At 52.2% G+C, this 22,799-nt stretch overlaps 1 protein-coding gene across 1 annotated transcript in view; it reads left to right on the top strand.

Moving 5' to 3' along the window:
- GRK5 (G protein-coupled receptor kinase 5) overlaps nucleotides 1-22,799 on the top strand; it is a 190,012-nt gene that overhangs the window by 126,126 nt on the left and 41,087 nt on the right. The window contains exons 3-4 of the mRNA XM_025039136.1: nucleotides 8,121-8,233; nucleotides 18,594-18,671. Coding sequence (XP_024894904.1) covers nucleotides 8,121-8,233; nucleotides 18,594-18,671 — 191 coding nt within the window. The remainder of the gene's footprint in view (nucleotides 1-8,120; nucleotides 8,234-18,593; nucleotides 18,672-22,799) is intronic.

Here is a 22,799-nt window from a genome sequence, read left to right as displayed (position 1 = left end):
GTGACAAGTATAAGACATTCAGTAAAACTAGAGACCAGAATGAGGGGAACAAAAGGCACAGGAAGATGGGGCTTGATTTGGGTGTGTTTGTGTCATGTGCCATATGTCATTTTTTATTCACATCAAAACATCTTTCTTCAAGTAATGGGAACCCACTCAGCTGCTGCTAACCAAATACCAAACGTTTCCCTTTTCCTCGCTTGCTCTTTCCGAGAGGCGGGCTGTGAGGAATGGCCACTATCCGTGATGATATCTTGCCCTTCCGACGTCAGAGAGCCTTTTCCTCAGAGCAAACGCCCGGTTGTTTTTTCCAGCCCTGGCAGGAATTTTTAAGAGAAAGTTGTTTTCAGATCACTTTTCTGTGTATTGTTTTAGACCCGGAGGACGGTGAAGGAGGGGGCGCGTGGCCTCTGTCTGATCCGGTCTCCTCACATCTATTTTCCTAAATTATGTTAGGACCGATCAGGCACCACCCCAAAAAACAAACAAGGAAACAAACCAAAAAAAAAAAAAAGAAAGAAAGAAAGAAAACACCCTGGTATTTTGATCGAACAATGGTAAATGAAATAAAATGAAATGAAACAAAGTAAGAGAAACCTCGAGCTGGTCGAGATGGCTCCAGGAATCACTTTTGGAGGCCATCCGTGCCCCTCTGCCGTGCCCAATAAACACGTGGTTTTATTTCCAGGGCTCGGGTGTTAGCGGTTCCATTTCCTCAGGAAGCTGCGTTTCTTGCTCTTACTTCTGAAATGGAACGTGCGTTTTCCTTGGCCCAAGTTCAAGAAGTGCCTGGGGCGACAAGGAAAACAGTCTCGAGCAGGTTTCAGTCATCGACAGCGCCCCGCTCCCCGCCCCCAGCCATGACTTCTCCTTGCTCCCCATCCACGAAGGAGCAACGCCAGCTCTCTGAGCCGGGGCGGGAGGGTGGCCTCGTCACTTGGGTTCCTGGCCATCTGAGGAGAGCCAGGCCGTCCTGGCTGCCTGTGTCCTGGCCCTCAGTTAGGAAAATCTGGTTGCCCTCCAAGCGGCCACATACCACAAGCTCCTAATTAAGAAAATATGTTCCCATTTCATGTCACTCGAAAGGAATGAAAACAGTGACAGCATTTATTTATCTCCACTATCAATATCATTCCTGTTTCTAAGTCCCACTGGGGGTTATGCGCCTTAAAGGAATTGACTGTGGGTTGTGAGATTTTAACCTCGGCCATGTGCTGTGAGTACACGTGTGGCTTCTGTCTGAGAGGGAGACTCAAAGCGAGGGAGAGGAAGGCCTGCAGAGCCCTGGACCCTGCCCTCCTGGGGCTCGGAGTTGGGGAATGGCTCAGCCATGGGCGGAGCGGCTTTTTCCTTCTTTGGTGCTGATGCAGTCAGGCCCCCTTTCACTAGCTACATCTCATTTTTTTCCCCCCTGCATCTTCAGAATAGTGAAAGTCACCATTACTTGAATCTTCTAGAAGAGATATGACTTGTCTGAACGGCAGCTGTTTACGTAGGACCTGCTATGTACTAAGACTGGGCCAGGCGCTCACACGTACTGCTCAGGTGATACGAGGGGCAGGATGAAGGGACTTGCCCAAGACTGGACAGCGAGTCAGTCCGTTCGGGCTGCTGTGAGTGAACTCCACAGACGGGTGCATTATAAACAACAGAAGTTTATAAACAACAGCCTCACAGTCCTGGAGGCTGGGAAGACCAAGATCAAGGTGCTGGCTGATTCCACATCTGGTGAGGGCCTGCACTGTAGTTTGTAAATGGCCATCTTCTCGCTGTGTCCTCACATGGTGGGAAGGATGAGAGAGCTTTCAGGGGTCTCTTTAATAAAGGCACTAATCCCATTCATGGGGGCTCCACCCTCATAACCTACTCCCAAAGGCCCCACCTTCAAATCCCAACACACTGCAGATTGGGTATCTACATATGCATTTTAGGGAGGAGACACAAATTTTTAGTCTATAGCGGATGTCCTTGACAAGGGGCCTGAGGGGGTGGTACCAGCAGTAGCTCATGATGAGAACAGGCCAGGAGACAAGGCGGGGCTCTCAGCAACATCGCCAGGTGGTGGCGAGGACTGGCCCCTCGTCTGGTTGCACTCTGTTGGTCGATGCCTTGGTGTCATGCCCGATCCGAGCAGGGAAGGGCTGGAAGTGACTTGGCTGTGTGCTGCATATTTGCACACTTGCGTGTGCATTCTCGGTTACATTCATTATCAAGTAAATTTACTTGCTGATCCCGCCTCCGTTACTGATTCCTGTCCCTTCGTGCCTCATCTTCCGTCACCAAGCAACCCGTCGCTTTCTGTCCATTTTCTTTAAGGCGTCTTCTCTTTTAAAAATTATGGCGGTGAGAGCACCACCCTCTTGATAAAGCTGAACGTGCACAGTACCGTGTTTTTATCAATAGGCGCAGCGCTGTGCATCTCTAGAACTTGATCCTCCTGCCTCACCGAGACTTGATGCCCATTGAACAACATCTCCCCATCGACCCCTCTCCCCAGCCCCTGGCAGCCACCATTCCACTGTTTCCATGAGCTGGACATTTAAATACCTCATCTAAGTGGAACCATGCAGTATTTGTCCTTCAGTGACTGGCTTATTTCTCATTTTTCTTACTCTCACTTGGCGTGATGTCCTCAAGGCTCATTCACATTGTCACCTGGCAGGATTTCCTTCCTTTTTAAGGCTGAATGATATTCCACTGGATGTATACACCACATTTTAATTTATTCACACGTTGATGGACACTTGGGTTGTTTCCACATCTTGGTATTGTGAACAGTGCAGCAGTGAATGTGGGGGTGCAGATATCTCTTTGAGATCCTGATTTCAATTCTCTTGGGTAAATACCCAGAAGTGGGAGCGTCAGGTCATATGATAGTTTCATTTTTATTTTTTCGAGGAAACTTTACACACCTTCAGCCATTCTCGAAGGCTACCTGCAGTGGCCACAGACCTAGCTCTGAATTCTTACCCCAGTAACCATGCCCCACACTTCTCCATGTCCTCCTGGCTTCTCACCTGGGGATTTACCACCCCGACTCCCCGCACCCCGTGTGGCTCCTCCGTGTCGCTCGCCCCGACCTCTCGCCCATTTCTCTGGTTCTGACTTTTATCTTCTTCCCCAGCACGCACCTCTCCCCTGCCGGCACTGCCTTCAGGGACCCTGTCACCCCCATTCCCGTGCTGCAGCATGCTGTCCCATGGGCACCACCCCAAAACCAACCCAGCATCGCGAGGGCAGTGTGCCCATCGCCAGCAGTCCTGCTTTATGCAGTTTTGTTCCGTGGCTGCTCTTCCCAGCTTACCCGTGAATGTGGCTCCCTCCTGTCCCGGGCGGCAAGCATATGCACTGCTCAGGGCAAAGATGAAGCCTATGTTGCCTCGTCTGCTTTCAAGGGTGCTCATGACAGGTCCCAGAGCGCATGACCAGCGGGGCTTCAGCCAGTGCCTGTCAACTTGCTAAAGGGACTTTCCGGGGGAAGAAACGGTTCTGTCCGAGGGCGTGGCTGGAGTTCAGCGCGTTACAGGAAGGTGTGGCCCTCCTGTCTTCCCAGGCCAGCCGCAGGCATGCTCGAGAGGTGTCAAACCCTCGAAGAAACAAACGACACATGTGGTTTTCTGTAGTGCAGCTCTTCACCAAAGCAGGATCCCAAACGCAGGCGCTGCGCCCTCCCTGCCCAAGGCAGCGACCTCCGGAGATGTCTCAGCATCCCTGTGCCGCTTTCTGTGGACTGTGCTTGAATCATTTCTGAGATCATGGATGTCCCAGTGGCACGGAGAATCCATTCCAGTCTCCTTTGGAGTCCGGCCCTTTCCTAGCCGAGCCCAGCCTGCCTTTCCAGCCTCACCACCATCCTGTGTGCACAGTGGGCCCCAGCCCCTCCCTGAGGCACTCTGCCCCTTGATCAAGGGCACAGCTCAGTGTCCTAGAGCTGATAATGGGCTTCCTAGAACTCCTCTTCTACCACCTTCCTTTGGGCGTTGCTTCCATTTGCTCTGTCCACCAGATCTCTATTCCTCCAGCTGAGGCCAAAGGTAACATCACAAAGGCCACCCCCCATTCTTGGTCTCAGCCGACAGCCAGCTGTTGACTCTAAGCCTGTTACTGGATTGCTATCCTGCCAGTGTGTATAAGGTGTGTCTCCTCCCACCTGTTCATCCACAGATCCCCAGGTGTGGACTTCAAGAAGAGAGTCAAAGTTGAAGGAAACTTCTAGTATCAAACAGCAGGAGACCTTGGAAGGGAGTTTGTTGAATGAATGAAGGACCTCAAAGAATAAAGCTAGAATGATTAGATGATTGGATACTTTTGGGGGCAGGGGACGCTGATGGCCCTCATATCTTACGTAACAACAGACTCCTTCTGGCTTGGAGGAAAGGATCAATGAGGCATGTGGCCCAAAGCAGGATTGTCTTATAGTAGAAGAGATGGCGTGTGTGTGTGTGTGTCTATGCGTGTGTGTCGGGGGGAGGACGGTGCGTGCATGCCTGTGAGCCCAGCATCTCAGGGTTCTCCCATCCTGTTGGAGATCTAGACAGAAAAGGCTTCTGCCCCCGGATGCTCTCCCCCACCAACCCCAACAGACCACACTTCGGAGAAGGGCTGTGGGCAGGGCCTTTCCACGCTGGATCCCGACGCCATGGCCGGCTTCTGTAGAAAACCACCAAAAGGGGCCCACCCCGAAGATGTGTTGTGGAGCTCGTCATGCTTCCAGCGTCAGTGTTTTTGACTCTGGAAGTGACCTGCACCTTGATTGGCTCTTGATGCATCCAGAACTTTGATTCACCCCTTTTCCCGTCACCTTGATTAATCCCCAAATTCATCTTTTCCCTTCTATGGCTTCATTCTCCACTTCTAAAGAAACCGCAAACATTGCACTTTGCTTTGGTGGTTGGCGTGGTGGTGCTTCTTCAGAAGATAAGCTCATTTATCTTCATTGAAGGCTGAGGAAAGAATCCAAATAGATGATTAGTGATCCTTTTGTTTTGTCCTGGGCTTCAATGAGGGGCTTTCTTGCCTGGGATCCTCTATACAGCTGGGAGCAGCCCGGAACTGAGGTGCTGACAGCTTGTGTCGGAATCACATGGTGTTTACTGTGCTGTGAGTTTATAACAGCCTTGTTTCCATACTGACAGCAAACGCCATATGGAGAGAAAAAATCCTGACACATGAACCCTTAAGCAATCACAATACGGTACATGAAATCTCATAATTGCTTTTGGAAAGGGAGGGGGGACCTCGCTCAAATCATATAAGCGATGCGGTGCTCTCTGCCGTAATTGAATAAAACTGGAATTTGACACAAGGTAATTTACTTTCCTTCTGCGTTTGTGCTGGGGAAGCTCGGCTGATTGGGAAAGGAAGGGGAAGTTCGTTTGTCTCACCTTGGGGCATCAGGTTGAGTGGGAGGCAGTGAGTCCGCAGGCTGTGTCTGCAGGGCGTCACACTAACAGGTGCGGGCTACAGACCTGTCATGCTCTGGGCTCCCTTCTTCCCAGACTCCCCGCTGTGACGATAACACTCATCTAACTTGACATTTTACTGCTGTCACTTGGGATCTTGTCTGCTCACCCACCCACACACTCCCTTTCCAACAGAATCTGAGATCCCTGGGGGCTGGGACGACATCCCACCCCCTCCCCCACCGATCCTGGCACACGTTGAGGTGGGTTAAATGTTTGTTGGAGTGGCTGTTTGGGAACCATCTGTGAATGGGAAGGTAGACTGAATTAAGGTTAGTTCTAGGCTAGTTTCAGCCTCCAAACCACTTGAGCAGGGGGCCACATTGATCAAAGTATCCGCTCAGAGAATGAGAAATGTTTGAGTGCCTTCTTAAACAATCGTATGCTTAGAACTAGTGAATTCCTACAAAAGTAGTTTCTGCCCTCAGGCAATTTACCCACGAAAGGAAAAATGGCTTTAAAACTCTCCAGCCAGTATGCCTAGAGACAAATCTTCAGAACGCTCTGGCTTAAGCAAAGGTGCTGTCGGGTGGTTAACAGTGCAGGCACCAGGCTGGCCCGGCAGGCTTGCTTCAGGGGCTCCTGTGATATCATGGCACGAGGTTTCTGTCTCTACTCTGCTCTCCTCCTCCCGTGCTGGTTTCATTTTCCGTGGGCTCTCACCGCCTGGTGGGAAAGACCGTGGCGGCAGCTCTTGGCCGACCAGTTTTAAGGCCTTGTCATCCCAGAGATGAGCAAATGTCTTTCCTGGAAGTGCTAGCAAAAACCCTGGAAGGATTCCAAGGCCCACTCAGGTCTCAATGAACCTATCCTTGTGGCCGTGAGGCAGAGGACTCTGAATTGCTGGGACTGAGTCATGTGCTCACTCCCGAGGCTCGGGAGGAGTCGGCTCCCTGACAACTTTGGGCTGGATTTTTATAGACTCCGGGAGAGGAGGTTCCCTAAAGGAAGGGAGATGGAACAGACCAAAAAGTCCACATCCGCGATGGTAACAGATTGTGTTTATTAAGCATTTCCTATGAGCCAGGCTCTGGTCTGAGTCCTTTCCATGCATTGTCTTCTTTAATCTTCGTGAAAGTCCTAGGAACTAGGTACGATTATTGTTCCCAGTTTACAGACGAGGAAACTGAGGGATAAAAGTGTTAAGCCAGTTCACACAGGCAGTGAGTAGTGAGGCTGGGATTTGAACCCAGCTTGTTTAGCTCCATAACCCATGCTCACAGCCCCCAATCTCCCTATAAGTAAGAGCTTGACCTCCCTGTGAATAAGCTCTTTGGGTATGAAAGTGAGTTGGCATCTTGGCTGTGTTCGTATTTCCTGTCGTATTCCTGTCTCCAGAAAAAGGCCCCCTAGAAGGACAATGGTTCTGGTTCTTCCTCTACATTTGGCTAGGATAGTCATTCTTTCCATCCAGGTCCCTCTCCTAACCAAAGTCTAACTCACCCCGCTTCCTGGTTTCCCCACAAAACCACCTGACTGTTTCTGGTGCAGTTGTGGAATCAAAGGGCTAATTTTCAGTGCTCGAGGTGGTTCGAGGCAATGTGTCTCAGTCAGTCCTTTAAGCATCTTTATGGCCGGAGAAAGCCCCTCGCAGAATCATTGCAGGAAGAGCCAAGAAGGGACCCACCTCACCCCACTCCATCTTACCTCCCAGCATGTGCCTTCCTTCATTTTTCAGAGAGAACTGAGGTGCAGAGAGGACAAGTGAATTGCTTAGAGTCACGTAGCAAGTCCTTGGCCCTCCCCTGGTCTCCGGGCCCCTGGGCTTGGCGTCTGGCATTGCACCTCCTCTTCAGAGCTCTCTTGGCTACTGAATGCCTACGGCCTAATCACTTTCTGTCTCTGTGCCTTTAGCTCCTCAGCTGGAAAATGCAGGGTTTTCATAGACTCGGCTGGAAAATGCAGGATTTTGCTCCAATTGGGCAAAGAATGGAAAAAAAAAATTTTTTTTTTACTGTATTCATTAGGATGCTTCGTATTACAAGTAATTTAAAAAATGTTTTTAACTGCACTAAACAAAGCTCATGAATAAGTTTTACAGATGTGGTTGGGCTGCAGGCATGGTTTGATCCGGAGAGTCATGACGTCACCAGAGCACCAAGTCTGCTTCTAGTTTTCCCAGCTCTGACCTCCTCTGTGTGTCAGCCTCATGCTCACAGCAGCTTCCTGTGCAGTGTCAAGAACACTGCATTAGACTCTGGCCTCATCCCCATGCGCCCAGCATCCAGAGGAAGAGAAAACACCTCTGCTCAGTATACCCGACAAAGTCTATGGTTCTCCCTGATTTAACTGGCTTGAGTTACTTGCCTTCCACCCTTATCCAGTCAGTGTAATCAGGGAATGCGATGTGCTGATTGGCCAGCCAGGGGCCAATGATAGTCCCTAGAACTGCTGGCATCTCCATACAGAAATCAGGGCATCAGAAAGGGGAAGTGGGCTGTGGTATAGAGGCTGGGTTGTAACTGGTGCCTTCTTCTACACTGACCTTGACCCCTCTGAGTCTGCAGAGTCCGGAGACAAATAAGGGGTCCTGAGAGTTTGCCAGACACCTTTCTCCATCCATCTGCAGCGTTAGATCCAGGTGTGGGCTGATGGGGGGGGGGTGCCCTGCCTGACCCTCGCCTGGGTCTTACCACATTATTCTTTTCTTGTCTCCAGACAGAGATTACTGCAGTTTATGTGACAAGCAGCCAATTGGAAGGCTACTTTTCCGGCAGTTCTGTGAAACAAGACCTGGGCTGGAGTGTTACATCCAGTTCTTGGACTCAGTGGTAAGTCCCTGAGGGGGGCTGTCTTTGGTCCTCTGTGTCAGTGATCGTTTTTGTCTGCACGGTTTAGAATGGTGAAGAATAAAATTGTTGCTCAAGAAACCTCCACTGCAGACTTCGAGAATGTAGACTGTCTCCAGGTTTGCAACTGCTGGGTGACCGTGGGTAGGCCACCTCCTGCTCTGGGCCTCGCTTGATGCTGCTTTGACATGAGGCCCTGTCAGCTGTCTGATTTCGGGAGCCTGAGTTATACAAGGTCGGGCCTGGGGAAGTTATATAGTTCCCCCAACACCCCAAAGTCGCTCTTGGATTCTGTGGCCTCTTCCCCCAGCTGAGAACCCATTTTCTAGAAAGCAAGCTCCCTGAGGCCAGGACCCTGGGCTTCTGGTTCACCCCTGCCTAGCACAGTACCTGGCACATACAAACACTCAGTATACGTTTGTGGAATGAACATGTGTTAGCAGTTTCAAGCCAATCTGATAGCTGCTGGCTTCACACACTTGGCCGTGATTGACACCATGGGGACTTCCTGCGAACGTACTGGTCGTTCACTTGTTTAACAAATGCTGACTGATCTGCGTGGGTTTTAAGGACCAGATGTGAGAATACGCAGGAGTTCATCGGCACCCACTCAGGAAGGCAGGGCACCTCGACCTGGCTGACTACCCTTTGGGTTTCTATTCAAGGCAAAGGGTGGAAACCAGCCATGAAAGGAGTGGGGTCATCCAGACCCCGTTTCTCAGGACAGGGGGCCAAGGTGCTATTGTTCCCTAGAGGCCGTCAAACCATTAGTGTCTGCAGCCATCCCGGCCTCTGCCTTGGTTCAGGAGACGGCCCTGTGGGGCCCAAGTTTCTGTGTCTTCTTATGGGTTTTAATGTGGCTCTCTAGACTCACGAGCTAAACTGTCCACTGAATGTGTCCAGCAGAAGTCGCATGGGCACCTCTCAAAGTCAACATGTCTTAAAAAACTCAGAACTTTCCCCCCAGGCCCCCCAAACTGCCAGCCCTGACATGTTCTCCGTTCCTGTGACCAGCATCCTACAGTCACCCCAGCCTGAAAACTTGCATTGTTCTTGACCCCTCCCTGTCCCTCATCCCTTCCCCATCCAATCAAGGACCATGCGCTTGGCTCCTTGACCTCTCCCAGACCAGTCCCCTCCCCTCCTCAGCCTCTGCCTTGGTCTTGGCGCAGGCTCTTCGCACCTCTCTCATAAGTGATTACGATGTTCTCAACCTTGGCTGAGCAGTAGAAACACCTGGGAGCCTTAAAAAAATACCAGTACTCGAACTGAAGCCCAGACTCATTAATTTGTATCTCAGGGGTGGGACCTGGTATTTTCATAACTTTTTATTATGGAAAATTTCAAACTGTAAAAAGTAAAAGTCTACAGAATAGTATGATGAACCCCCATGCACCCTTCACCCCACTTCAACAATTATGAACTCACGGCCGGTCTTGCTTCACCCATCTCCTCCCCTCTAGCATTTCACCGTGGATCTTACGTGTCTCATCGGTGAACATTTTAGTATGTATCTAAAGGATGAGAGCTCTTTAACAAAAATAAAAATAACCACAGTACCATTACCGCAACTAAAAAAATAATTCTTGCTATGATCAAATATCAGTCACTGTTCCCATTTCTGATTTTCTCATACTTTTTATAAATGCGTGTTTTAACAGTTTCTAACTATCTTCCCTTGTTCATCCAGAAGAGCCTCCCATAATCTGAATTTTGCACGCTCATCCCTGAGTGTCACTTAATAGTTTCCTCTGTATTCCTTGTGAATTGCTCATTGAATCTAGAGACTTAGATTCATTTCAGTTTGGGGGCAGATGAACAAACTTCATAAGTGGTTTTATGTGCTTCTGTCAGGAGACATATAATATCTGGTTGTCATTCCTTTCAAGATGGCAGCAGCCGTTGATATTCAATATCTAAATCTGTCAATAAATTAGGGGTTGCAACATGGCAACATTCTAAGTCTATCATTCCTCTTCATTTGCTAACTAGGAAACATCTTTTGATTATTATTTGGTTACCCAGCGGTAAAGTTCAACTAGGAAGTGCTTGATTTTTCCCCTGTACTTGTGTTTTCAAAGCATCCTCCAGTAGCAGTAACCAGCTAGAGTTTTTAAATGTGTGGATTTAAACACGTGCGCTTGGATGCACCACAGTCATTATCTTTACTGGTGTTCCGTGGTCGCACCATTAGCCTGTGGGAGCTCTTTAGATTGGCTTCTGATCTCTTGAGAGGAACCCAGCCGTCACTGGCAGACTCTTGGCTCTGTGGCATAAAGTGACGTTCCAGGCCCATCTTGTATGTTTCCTGCCCTACACCTAGAGTCTGTCATTTCTCCAAAGAGCCCCGGCCCCTCTTACTGGGAAATGGTACCTGGAGACCAGCTTGGCACGAGGGATGCTCATTACCACTGGACTGGCCATATTTGTAGCAGACATTGGCATTTTTCAAATTTCCTAGGACTGTACTATGAGTCCAGGGTTAGAGTGCAAGTTCTGAGGCTGACTTAACCAGGCCTTCCACTCACAGCCCCCTGCCCACCCTTTCATGCTTGACCTTCCCCTGGGTCTTTCTTGGGCCCTTCGTTCTGGCCCCACCACCTGCTTGTGGTGGCTCTTGCTTGCCAGGCTGATCAGAGCCTCTCAGTCCTCGCTGGAATGGAGGGAGCAGGACAGAGGTGTTAGTGGTGCCAGACCTTGTGCCATTGGAGAACTTTGACTTTGAATGAAGTGGGGAACCACTGGAGGGATTTGATCAGAGCAGTGACATGGTTTGACTTAGGTTTTTAAAGGACTTTCTGACCCCCGTGTTGGGAATAGGGTAGGAGTGGGGGGAAGGGTAGGAGTGGGGAGCTCTGATAGGAGGCTGCTGCAGCAGGTGAGAGCTGGTGGTGGCTCAGGCCACATGGAAACAGTTAGCAGCGGTGAGAGTGGGTAGATTTGGGCATGTTTTGAAGGCAGAATGAACAGTATTTCCTGATGCATTGGAGATGGGAGCGGAGAGTTACAGATGCCTTCGAAGAGTTGACCTGAGCAACTGGGAGGAAAGAGTCAGGGCGGCTCATTTGGGGGAAGGTCAGGAGCTCCATTTTAGGCACACTCGGCTTGAGATGTCCATCAGACACCCAAGTGGAGATGTCTGAGGCGGGGAGGGTGTTCAAGTCTGAACTTTGTGAGAAAGGTCTGGGCTGGTATTAGAAAATGGGGAGTTGTCAGCATAGGGCTGGCATTTAGAGCCGTGGGCTGGAGTTGCTCACCAAGGAGATGCATGTGGATGGAGAAGAGACGAAACCCAAAGACAGATCTGGACCAAGGCTGCTCCCCGTTTGGAAGAGATGAGGCATCGGCGGTTTGGGGGCCCGTCTAGAGTTGATGAGGCAGAGCGGGGCAATGGTAAACCCGGGAGCCAGTGGAATTTTCCAGCCTTGTGTCTTATTCGATGCTTATAGTCAGTTTGAGAAGAAGAAAAAAACCCCAATGGATGTCCATTTCATTCTGGCCATGGAGACGTTCCCTTTTGCTGGGCCTGTACCAGGAGCTTTTTTTTTTTTTTTTTTTTTTTGGAAAGGAAATGTGAGTCTGGCTCCCTGCGCTGACGTGACAAATGCTCTTTACATATGCCCTAACGAAGCTGCCACTCACAAGAGGCCGACCCCACCCCCTTGCGTTTTGCCTGCATCTCTGGGAAGTAGCGAGGCCTTTCATCACCCATCCTGACGTCAAATGACCGGCCTTCGGAACGCCTCTTTTACGCATGAAGACTTTATTGAGTTTTCCAGGGCTGGCGCAATTCTTGTCTGAAATACGTTTTTTTTTTCCTTCCATCCTGACTGGGACGCCAAGAAGGGAGGAGGTGGCGCTGTCCTGGCCATTGCACACCACCCCGGTGCGCCCGGGCTTGGCCCGCGCCATCCACTCTGTTCCCACCTCTGTGTGGAATTTCTACCAAGTGGAGTTTATTAAAAATAACCCGTCCTCATCAGGCTCCGATGCAGCCCGCAGGGAAGGCTGCTCCCCGGCACAGTCCTCACGTCTGAGTTTCTCAAGTCGAGCAGAAGACTGTGGCTGTTTAAAAACGGGGTGGGTGATTTGGGGAGCGGTGGGACTGTTTGCGTATCACTCACCAGGCTGCAGGGGTAATTCAGCCCTTGGTTGTCGAGGGGCTTCTAGGAGCCTGAGAAGGACGCCCCCGTTGCCTTCCTGAGAAATGGAGTCAGTGACCTAAGTCAAGACTACGACCAGGCTTAGCTTCCAGAGGGCAAGGAAGGTTTTCTCAGCTGGTCAGGGAGTCAGAAGGGCCTCCAGGCAGTGTTGGCCTCCACCGGCCAAAAGGGTCTTGCCATGGATTTCTTAAAGGTTGACATGCTTCTTCTCGAACCTGTTTTCCGGGAGCCTTGATGGCCTTGCGGCGCGTTGAAACCCTCCTGTCCCCACACTAGGGTGTGGCTTGGTTTTCAGGTCTCTTCCCTTTGGAGGTAGGGAGCTTCGGTGGATCCTCAGGCAGACTTGCTCCACACGTAGTGATCGATGTCTCCAGCAGGTGGGGACGACACAGTGAGCAGGAGAAGTAGGTTCCTGCCCTCATGGAGCTCGCTTTCTGATTAAATGAGAGATTGAAAAATAAAGGAAAAGTTTTGATGAAGTAAGTGATACTTGCTATGAGTTCAGATGCCTGTTAAGTATTTGTTATTTGCTGCTGTTGTAAGAAATTATCTCAAAACTTAGCAACTTGAACCAACAATAAACATTTATTATCTTATAGTTTTTGAGGGTCAAGATTTGGAAATGGTTTACCGAGGTGCTAGTAGCGGCTTAAGGTCTCTCAAAGGTTCTGTCAAGATGTTGGCTGGGGCTGAATTCCCCTGAAGGCTTGGTCCGTTTCCAGACTTATGCACGTGGCTGGCAGGTTGGTGCTGGCTGTGGGTTGGAGGCTTCAGTTGTTTCCCACGTGAACCTCTCCATGGGAACTGCTTGAGCATCCTCATGACATGGCTGGCTTTCCCCAGAGCGAGCAACCCGAGAGACTATGGTAGCTGTAATGGTTACACATTAGCCCTATTCAGTGTGGAAAGAAGCTCCTCAAGAGCGTGACCAGCAGGAGCAAGGATGAGCAAAGTCTCCATCTTTAATAATGGAGCCTGGCAATGACAAACATGAGGTTAAAACTAATGAAATCTCGTATCAGGAAATGCTAAAAGGCACTCCATTAGCCCAGAACTATAGAAAATAACTTGATATTAATAAGCTTTCACCTAGCTTTAGATATGCCTGGTTATCTTGAAATCGTGTTGTAAAATGATTTGGTATACCTCACCCAGCGAACTAAGTATTCTGCTTCTCTTATTCATGAGAAGAGACAAATACCCAGTATTTGTCTTTGTCTTTCTGTCACTGCTGAGACCTCCCAAAAGAGGCAGGGTGAGGGGAGGTAATCATTCTTCAGATGGATATAGAAACCCTCCAGCAGTTGGTAAGGCCAGAACCTGGGAGCAAGGTCATCTTGGAAAAGTACCACTTATAGATGGGGTTCTCCTGGGTGCCCCACCCATGCTTCCAAACATGGCTCCCCTAGAAGCTGCCACGTTCCTGATGATGTCACCCCCAAATCACCATTGGCCGGAGCAGGGAGGAGCCTGAGGCCTTTTTCTGAGTTTTATACACTTATCTGGTAGAGAAGGCTTAGAGTAAAAACCCTGAGAGCCATTGACTGCCACGTTTCCTACCACTGGAGCAAGCCCGTGAGCCCTGAAAGAGAATGAGGCTGGCACACGCGCGTGGGCACACATGCAAACACACGGACACACACACACACAGAGTGGGTTTCAGAGGCGCTCATATCCTTGGTTCCTGGTGCTCTGGGCCCAGCTACATTTCCATTCTCTCCAAGTTTGGTTGCTCAACCCATCCTTGGATTCCAGGAGCCAAGAGATCCCAGTTTCACCTGAACCGGTTCAGGTGGGCTTCTTTCCCCTTAGAACCGAAGGAGTAACAGAGAGAGTCAAAGACCTTTGCATGGTGGCCTTATGAGCCTAGGCAGGGAATGAGGACAGAGAATAATTCTGGGGGCTGGGGGAGGAAGAGAAGCAGCTGGGCAGTGGAGGGTGGGGGAGAGCCACTCAGGGCCGAGGCTCTCAGGAGAATGACGGGCAGACAGGAGGTGACGACGCAGCCCTCTGACAGCTGCTGGCAGATTTATCGCCTCCATCCGAGAGAGGTGCACAGCCTTGTTCTCCGTCCTTCTTTCTAGCGTGTGCCCCAGCAGAACATGCCTGACAAGCTGGTGGCTATGGTGCTATAGGGTCACCTTAGGGTCACTCCTACCACTCTCAGTCTGTGCCCCACCATGGCCAGTGGTCCACTCCTCCCTCCCTTCTTTCTCTGGTCCTGTCCCATCTGCTGCCCTATGGAGGCCAGTGAATTCCTTCCTGACCCAGACGCAAGTGGGCTCCTCAGATGGCGGCCAGAGGTCAGAGTGTCTGCTCAGGCAGCAGCACACAAGAGCTGGGCATTCAAAAGAGGGGTGCGGGAGCCCATGGTGCCCAAGCGGAGGGGGCGCCAGCAGATAACTACTCCCCTCATTCTCACCTGCCCTGCAGCATGATGGAAAGTAGCTCCCAAGGAGGGAATGAGGACCGCCCCGGCCCCCGTGGTCAGCACAGGCAAGTCACCAAGGCCACTGCGGGCGGAGCTGGGTATTTCTCCAGAAAGGGCCGTGGTGAGCAGCCAGCCGCGTCACTGGCCCCTGCCGTGAGGACTCTGGAAAAGCTGACCACATCGTTAATTACAGAAGCCGGAGGTGGCAAGACCTCATAGCATCTCTGACTTCATCATCCTGTCAGGGCAGGAGACAGTCTCCTGGGAGAAGGAGGTGACATCTAAAGTCAGTCGGAGGCCAAGGGGAATTCAGCTCAGACTCCGCTCTTTAAACCAGTTGCTTTGAGAATATGCCAGGTCCCCTTTTGCCAGCTTGCAATCTTCATGGTTTTAAAAACCATCTGAAGGAAATCTGTCTTCGTAACAGAGCGGATGTATTTTCACCAGCATTTTCTGAGATCGACGATGCAGTGAGAGCAGGCCAAGAAAATGAATTATCAGGTTTATAAACTAGGATGTCCTTATACCTCTGGCTATCACAGATATGTAAATAATTCCTGTTGCCTTAAACTCAATGTAGTATTTTACTCTTTGTGTTAGAGCAGCGTCTCCTCCACAAAGATTATGCCTGTGCTTGGTGTAAATCACAGTGCACAGAGAAGGCTCAGTAAATGGTGCCTTCCTAGGCTGGTACCGCGGATGTATCTGGGGAAGAGAAATACCCTCCGCATAGACTGGCATAAGTGCTCTTCGGTGCTCTGGCTGTTAGGGTCGAGCTCTGGGCAGGAGAAGGTTTCAAATGGGCGTTAGAGCAGAGAGGAGGGACCATGTGTGTCCCCTGTGCTGGGGGAGGGGATAAGGCCTACCACCCTCTCCGGCTGGAGGAAATCCTCTTACAGATGGAGGTCACAGGGCCATGCCTTGCATGTGGTTTACCTCTCGTCATTGAAGATATTGTCTGGTTGCCATTTCCCAAGCTCTAATTATAATATTCTAGGCTGGCGGCCCAACCTCTTCTTTGCTGCTTATGTTTTCTGGTTTAAGCTGATTCCAGCAGCTTGTGCCCACTACCTGGGCAAGGGTGTCCGCATAGCGGTGGGTTCCCGGGTGGTCCCCCGCCTTGGGTAGTGTGATCTACCTGAGGTCTGCCCACCGGGATGAGCCGCCACGGTGCCTTCTCTCTGCAGGTGGCCTCTCAAGACTGTCCCCCATGAGCCCCTCTCAGGGATCACTGTGGAAACATGGCCTGTCACTCCAGGTGACTTAATCAGTGTGGAAAGCCCAGCTGGAAGCCTTCTGTTGGTTTTCTCCCTCCCAACACAAATGCTGCTCAAGTGGTGGTGACCTGACGTGGACTCTCAAAGAAAGGCCTTTTGATCCCGGGCCGGGATGCCTGTCCCCGCGTGCTCCCGGCTGCCTCCCTGTGGAACTGTGGCGCCCAGCTGCCCAGACAGGCCTCTGCTGGGAGGCAGCTGACCTGAAAGCAATGTTATTTTTTTTTAACGTGGGTTTCAGTACCTAGAGCAATAATATTTTCAGCTGGTTATTGAGGCTGATTAGTGAACCTCAGGCCTGCATTTGGTTAAATAGAGCTGACTTCACAGATGTATTTGGGACAGTACAAATCCAGGGTCCAGCATGAGATTGAGTTACCCCAAAAGGTGGTCGGCCATTTGCCCAGGGCCTGGGCCTTGCAAAGCAGTCTGGGTAAATTCCCATGGTGCCAGACCACTAGGCAGGGGTTCCAGGACAGTGGACACTTCTCTCCTCGCCCTAGAAAAAGGGTGGTCGGTTGTGCTCTAGGATTCTCACCCCTGTACAGACGCACCTCCCGGCCCTGTCATTTGCTCGCTCTGTCGTATTTGAACTGGTTATATGTGACCTCTGAGAGCCTCAGTTTCTTCATCTATAAATTGAGAATAATACCTACTTTGTTGGGTAAGCCTGTCAATCTACTCCATACTGTGTGTGGGTGTGTGCGCGTACATGTGTCAGTTTTGGGGGGCTGCTGGGGAGCACAGAAGGAGGAGATAACAGGAAAAACTCAAGGAGAAAGAGCCACCTTCTCTCCTTAAATGGACTCAAGACGTCATCAATCAAATCAAATCATCAAGAAATGATCCGTCCCACGGGCTCATCGTAATGGTGAGGCACTGGCCCTTGGAGAGAGAGGTGCTGAGGTGGGTGACCAGCGGAGGTCAGAGGGCCTGCGCTTCTGTCCTGGCTCTGCTATGGCCAGCTCTGTGACCTTGGGCCAGTCCCTCACTCCTCCGAGCCTCGGCGTCCAGCTCTGTATAGTAAGTGGGTCGATTCCTTCCAGAACCACCATCCCATAGTCCTGTGATTCAAAAGATTATAGTGGCAACGTTTCTTCCTTGGAGAAAATTGTTGAATCTCGATTCGTCATCAGACGACAGAAATGGTAACAAAAGGAAACTCACGCACTTTGTTTGGAAGTGTGCCGGACTGCCTCTGGGCGCACTCCAGTACTGCCCGCCGCTTCTCTTCTCCCAGGTGGGTCTTCTGGGCGGGCCTGCGGAGAAATGGGCCCCTAGACATTGGCTTGAGAGGGTGCCCAGACCGGGCCAGGAGAGCTGGGGTGTCTAACTCTACAGTGAGACAGACCGGGGAGGAGTTTCACTCTGTGCTGATGTCATTGTCTCTGAGTCTTTTGAAATAGCTGTACTTCTGGACTAAGACCGACAAATCCTTGGTTGGTAGATTTTGAAGTGGTTATAAACAATTTGCATTTCGTTCTCTTGTGTAAATGAGAAAGGCAAGCTTACCCAGGCTTCTCGTTAACGCCAGGCCTTCTGTCCACTTGGCAAATGCATCAGATGCGAGTGAAGGAGCCTTTTAGGTCGAGGACATAAAAAGGCCGCCTTTCAGAGGCCTCACTTCCTTATAGCCCAGGTCCCACCAGCTTGGCCTGCGACCTGGAGTCCTAACCTCCTTGGTGTCGCTGAGAAAGAGCTCCAGGCTTGGAGGTCCAAGTCCCAGCCCCGCCACCTCCCCTTGGATGACCTCGGACGCTCTACTGCGTCTCCCGTTCTTTAGATGCGGATGAAGGGTTGCTATGGCAGCCCTGGTCCTCCTCCCACTTCGCTACCTAGGCTTGTCTGAGTTTCAGATAAGAGCATCTGAACATGCAGCCTCTGTATGTTCATTTATAAGCTGAAAAAAGTAAAGCCTCCAAATTATTGTTCTCTTGCGAGGTGTAATAACGGTGGTGATCATTATGGCAACTGTTAACCGCGTGTTATGTGCCCAGCTCTGGGCTAAGAGCTTTATCACATTCTTTTCCATCTGCATTTTATAGAAGTTAAGAAAATTGTCTGAAGTCACGCAACTTGTAAGGTCTGAGTGACCTAAAGCAGCCTCTGGGGGGGGCCTTCCAGTTCGGTGACTTGCTGTTTTTCAGTGGCTTCCCTCGATTTATCTAAGTCGGTGCTTCTCAACTCTGGCTGCCTGGATGCCTGGCCCTCATCACCAGAAGGTCTGACTCAGTGGGTGGGGCGGGGCCCACGGGCCAGTGTCTGCTCCTCAGCGATTCTAATGATTCTAACGTGCAGCCAGGGAGGAGAGCTGCCGTTCTCAGCACATGTCCACGGATGGCGCCCTGCCCTGCAGGAGGAGGGGATTGGTCAGGTGACCTCCAGGGTGTCTTGTCCAAGAGCCTCCAAGGCTCTGGAACTATAAGAAGCTCATGAGTAAATCTATGATGGTTCTTTTCCTTCTTCTGTTTTAGGCAGAATATGAAGTTACTCCGGATGAAAAACTGGGAGAAAAAGGGAAGGAAGTTATGACCAAGTACCTCACCCCAAAGGTAAGAGGCTGCCCGGGCCCCGCAGCAAGAGGGATGGGAGGCCTTACCCAGGAATGCGAGCCCCCAGATCTATGCCAGGAAGGCACCTGGCTGGTGGCTGCCATTGGTCTCCAGAGATCCAGAATTCTCAGCCTGCCCCAGAGGGCACACATGCCTGACAGGGCCAAAGCGGGTGATCGAGGCCAGGCCAGTGCGGGTGTTTCTGAGAGGCCAGTGAGGTGGGGAAGGGCCCGAGGGTGGTCAGCAGGGAAAGGGGTGGCTACAGCTGTGTTGGCAGAGGCAATGGCATCTGAACACGTTAGAATGCAGAGTATTCGGAAGTGGTTTCTGGAGTGTGCTGAAGGGCGAGAGGCCACCCGACCCCACCTCAGGAGCACCCCGTCATGGCTGAAGGAAGAGAGGCAACACCACCCCCACCCCCAGGGTCCTGGAGGCCCTGGAACTCACGTCTTCTTACCCCCGACTTGACGGATAATGTGTTCTCCTTCCAGTTCAGAGAGCCTGGCCTGGGAGCCTGGGTTCTGGTCCCCGTGTTCTACCTGTGCGATCAAGTCATGCTCCCTCTCTGGGCCTCAGTTTCCCTTTCTCAAAAGTGGCTGTCCCTGCCAGACCCGCCTCCCAGAGGCCTGGAGAGCCTGAGATGACACCTGCATGCAAACTGCTTTGGGTGTGTCCTGCACCCCTGTGGGCCAGTGGTGGCTTCGTCCTCACCCTGGACTGGACACTAGGCACTGGTCCCGCAGGAAGGGGGCTCCCCATGTCTCAGGCTGCCAGTAGACGGAGGTCACCAAGCTTGTGTGACGAGGTCCTGGCTGTTTGTCCACACAATGTGGCAGGGGTGGCTTCGGGCACATAGGTCAGGAAACCATCCTACCCCTGACTCTCCGTGGGACCAAGGACTTCCTGGGCCTCAGTGTTCTTTGCTGCAGGATGGGTGAGGCTTGAGCAGATCATTGCAGACGGTCCCTGCAAACTGGACAGTCACAGGTTCTGTCCTCTCTGAGCCCACACGGAGGGAGTGACAAGGGAGTCACAAAGACCAAACAACGGGAAGCAGGAGGTGCGGTGCTTCCAGGCAGCGGGGATTGTGTTGCCAACAAGGCACAGAGACGCCCAGGAGCTGACCTTTAGGCCTGGAAGGAAGGCAGCCCCTGGCCCCTCCGAGAGTATTAATCGATCATTCGATTCCTAATCAGCTTAATTCAAAAGGCCTTAAGCACCTGCCACCTTGGTGGCACTCACTCCCGTGGCTGGTGTCACTGAAACGTGGATGCTGCAGCTACTCACGCTGACTTCCACTCAGGAGACACAGGTGGGATTGTGGAACGAAGGATGCAGGTCACATATAGCAGCTGCTCCAGCCCCAGCTGGGCTGCCCAGCTGCACCCAGGGTGACACGAGGGGTGTACACCCGCCGTAGCTCCCTCACCCCAGGGGGCTGCAAGAACACCAGCTCCCTGGCTGAGCACCGCAGGGAGCCACAGGCGCCTGGATGTTCTGTGATGCTTCCAGCCTCTACACGAGGAGAGACAGCCCTGTTGACGGGCGGCTCCCAGAGCCGATGGGGAGGAAGCTGCTGTGGGCGCGGCTGGTGGGACCTTCAGCTGCCCTCTGTGCAGGCAGTTTCCACAGTGGCTCGGCTTTGCCCGTCCACCTCTCCATCTGGGCCCCTTCGGGGCTGCTCACCTGCTTGGGTTCCCTCCAGACGGTGGCGGTTGTGGCAGCTAACACGTGTCGAGGACCCACTGTGTCCAGGCGCCGTCTCACTTAGTCCTCGCTGTCACCACGTGATGTGATTCTGTTGGCCCCACCTTCCCAATGAGGACGGGGAGGCTCAGGGGGGGCTGTCACTGTCCCAGGTCACCCAGCCAGGGGCCAGGGCTTGAGCCCAGGTCACGGTAACCCGGGACTCCTTGGTCTGTCCCCTGTCCCCTGCCCCTTGCTGCCCTCCACGTCCCCCCGCCCCCGGGCTCTGCTGGCTTAGCCAATCTCAGTGAGGGCGGATTGGGTCTTTGCCCAGCCTCATCGGCTCCTTCAGCCCATCCATGGGCTGTGGTAGGGGCCGCTTCTCCCTCTCCCGCCTTGGCCAGCCTCATCCAGAAGCTTCTGCTGGAGGACCCCAACCTGGGCCCTCCAGACCTCTCTACTCCTGCTCAATGCTGGGGAGGTGGGGGCGGCCCAGACTCTCCGTCAGCTCAGACGGTTTACAAGTACCTCAGAGCCTGCCAACATTTTTTCCTTAAGTACTCCTCAGTTTTTAAAATTTAAACCACACCATATGTTATGGCCCGGGGGCCTGGGGAGGTGGTGGGAGCGGTCCCGTGGGCCGACTGCTTTCCTACAATAAATTTTGCACTGCCTCCCCAGCCCTTCCTGTAGTCACCTCTCAGCAGCCTGTTTCACTTCTCAGTGCTGGGGAGTGAGGGGCTGGGATGGGGGCTGAGCTAGTGGCCGAGGCCCCAGCATTGGCTCTGAGGTCTTGGAACGACCCCTAGAGCCGTTGTCCCCAAACCCAGATCGTCCTTACCTTGGGCCCCCTTCAAGTTGCAGCTCATGAGTCTCGGCTTCAAGCAGCATTTTCCAAAGGGTAGAGCGTGGGACGCTGGTCATTTGCGAGGCTCTGAGGGAAAAAAAAACACCCCCATGGTCAGTTACTATGTGTGGGCAACGCCGCATTTCCCCCTCGTAAAGATTCTCTCGGCATGTGAGCATATTAAAGGCTCTGAGAAGTCCTGCAATACAGAAACCTGTTTGACTGCTAACAAAACATTTCTTAAACTTGTATGACCATAAAACTTGGTTTTCTCTTTCAAATTTCACTTCTTGCTGAGTACATCTTGGGCTGCAGAACATATCCCAAGGTCTTCATGACCTGGCCGCTATCTGCTCTAACATCCTTCCCCCGTTACCTCTCCCACAGCCCCCAAACTGGGCTCCAGCCACGTCATTTCCCAGTCTCACCTTGACATCCGCACCTCGCTGCCTTTGTTCAGCCTGCTCCCTGCAATGCCCTTCGTCTGGCCGGTGTGACCCCCTCCATCTTTCTCCCTCTGTGTCCCCGCTCCGCCCACAGCCTCCTCTGCCTCTGGTGAGAAGCCATCGCGCCTCCCTGGGTGGTTTCTGAGTGTGCTGCTCTGTCATGCTTCTTTAGGTTCATGCAGTCAGTGCTTCCACGGCCTGGTGGGGGGTTCTGAGGGGCCCCCCTTACAAAGGGGGTGACCGCACATCAACAGATCAGTCGAATGCCGTGTGACGGGAGCAGCGGTGGGACTGAGCGACGGGAAGTGGGGAAGGGGCTTGCGAGAGGTTGCCCCCGGACCACTCTGGGTGAGCTGGGGAGGCTTCTGGGAGGTGATGCGGCTAAACCAAATCTTAACATGATAATGAGGAGGAGGAGGAGGAGGAGGAAGTCAGGCCCAGATGAAAGGAAAGGAGGACGAGGGCCTTTCATGGGCAATTCTCCCCTGGGGAATTTTTGTCCCCTCGGGCGGAGGGTGGGGGGGTTCCCATTTGGCGGCATCTGGAGATATCTTTGATTGACCCATTTGAGAGGATGAGTGACTGGCATTTAATAGACATAGACCAGGGACAGTGCTGAACTTCCTACAACACACAGACCCCACAGCAAAGGGTTATCTGGCCCCAAATGTCAGTAGTGCTGAGGGCGAGAAACCCCGGTACAGAGGCGGGAAAAGCGTGGGGTGATCAGTGTTGTAGGAGGGGAAGGTGGGGGGTACAGCGTCCTCTGGGTGGCAGGGCCTGGAAAACCATGTTGGGGACTTTGACACCATCCCAAGGGCAGCGGGGAGCACTAGGGCTCTGCGTGCCATGTGCGGTGTAGGGTGACCCCTCTGACCACACGGAGGAGAAGGCAGAGGAGGAGACCGAAGGTGGGAGCTGACTCAGGGAGCCGCTGCAGGGGCTGTGGGGATACGGAGCACAGGGAATGTTCGGAGGAAGGGGCTCCGGGAGCCAGCCAGGTGTGGGGCATGGACGAGTCCCAAGCGACTCTCTTATTTCCATCTTGAGTCACTGAGTGGGTGCAGGTGCCCAGGAAAGACGGAGAGCACAGGATGAGAGTCATTGCTGTAGGTGACGTGGTTATTAGTTCATCTGGCAGAGAGGATG

This window comes from Pteropus alecto, unplaced genomic scaffold (assembly GCF_000325575.1).
Source record: "Pteropus alecto unplaced genomic scaffold, ASM32557v1 scaffold177, whole genome shotgun sequence".
Lineage (NCBI taxonomy): Eukaryota > Metazoa > Chordata > Mammalia > Chiroptera > Pteropodidae > Pteropus > Pteropus alecto.
The sequence above is the reverse complement of the archived record's forward strand: the minus strand, read 5'-3'. Positions and strand labels throughout refer to the sequence as shown.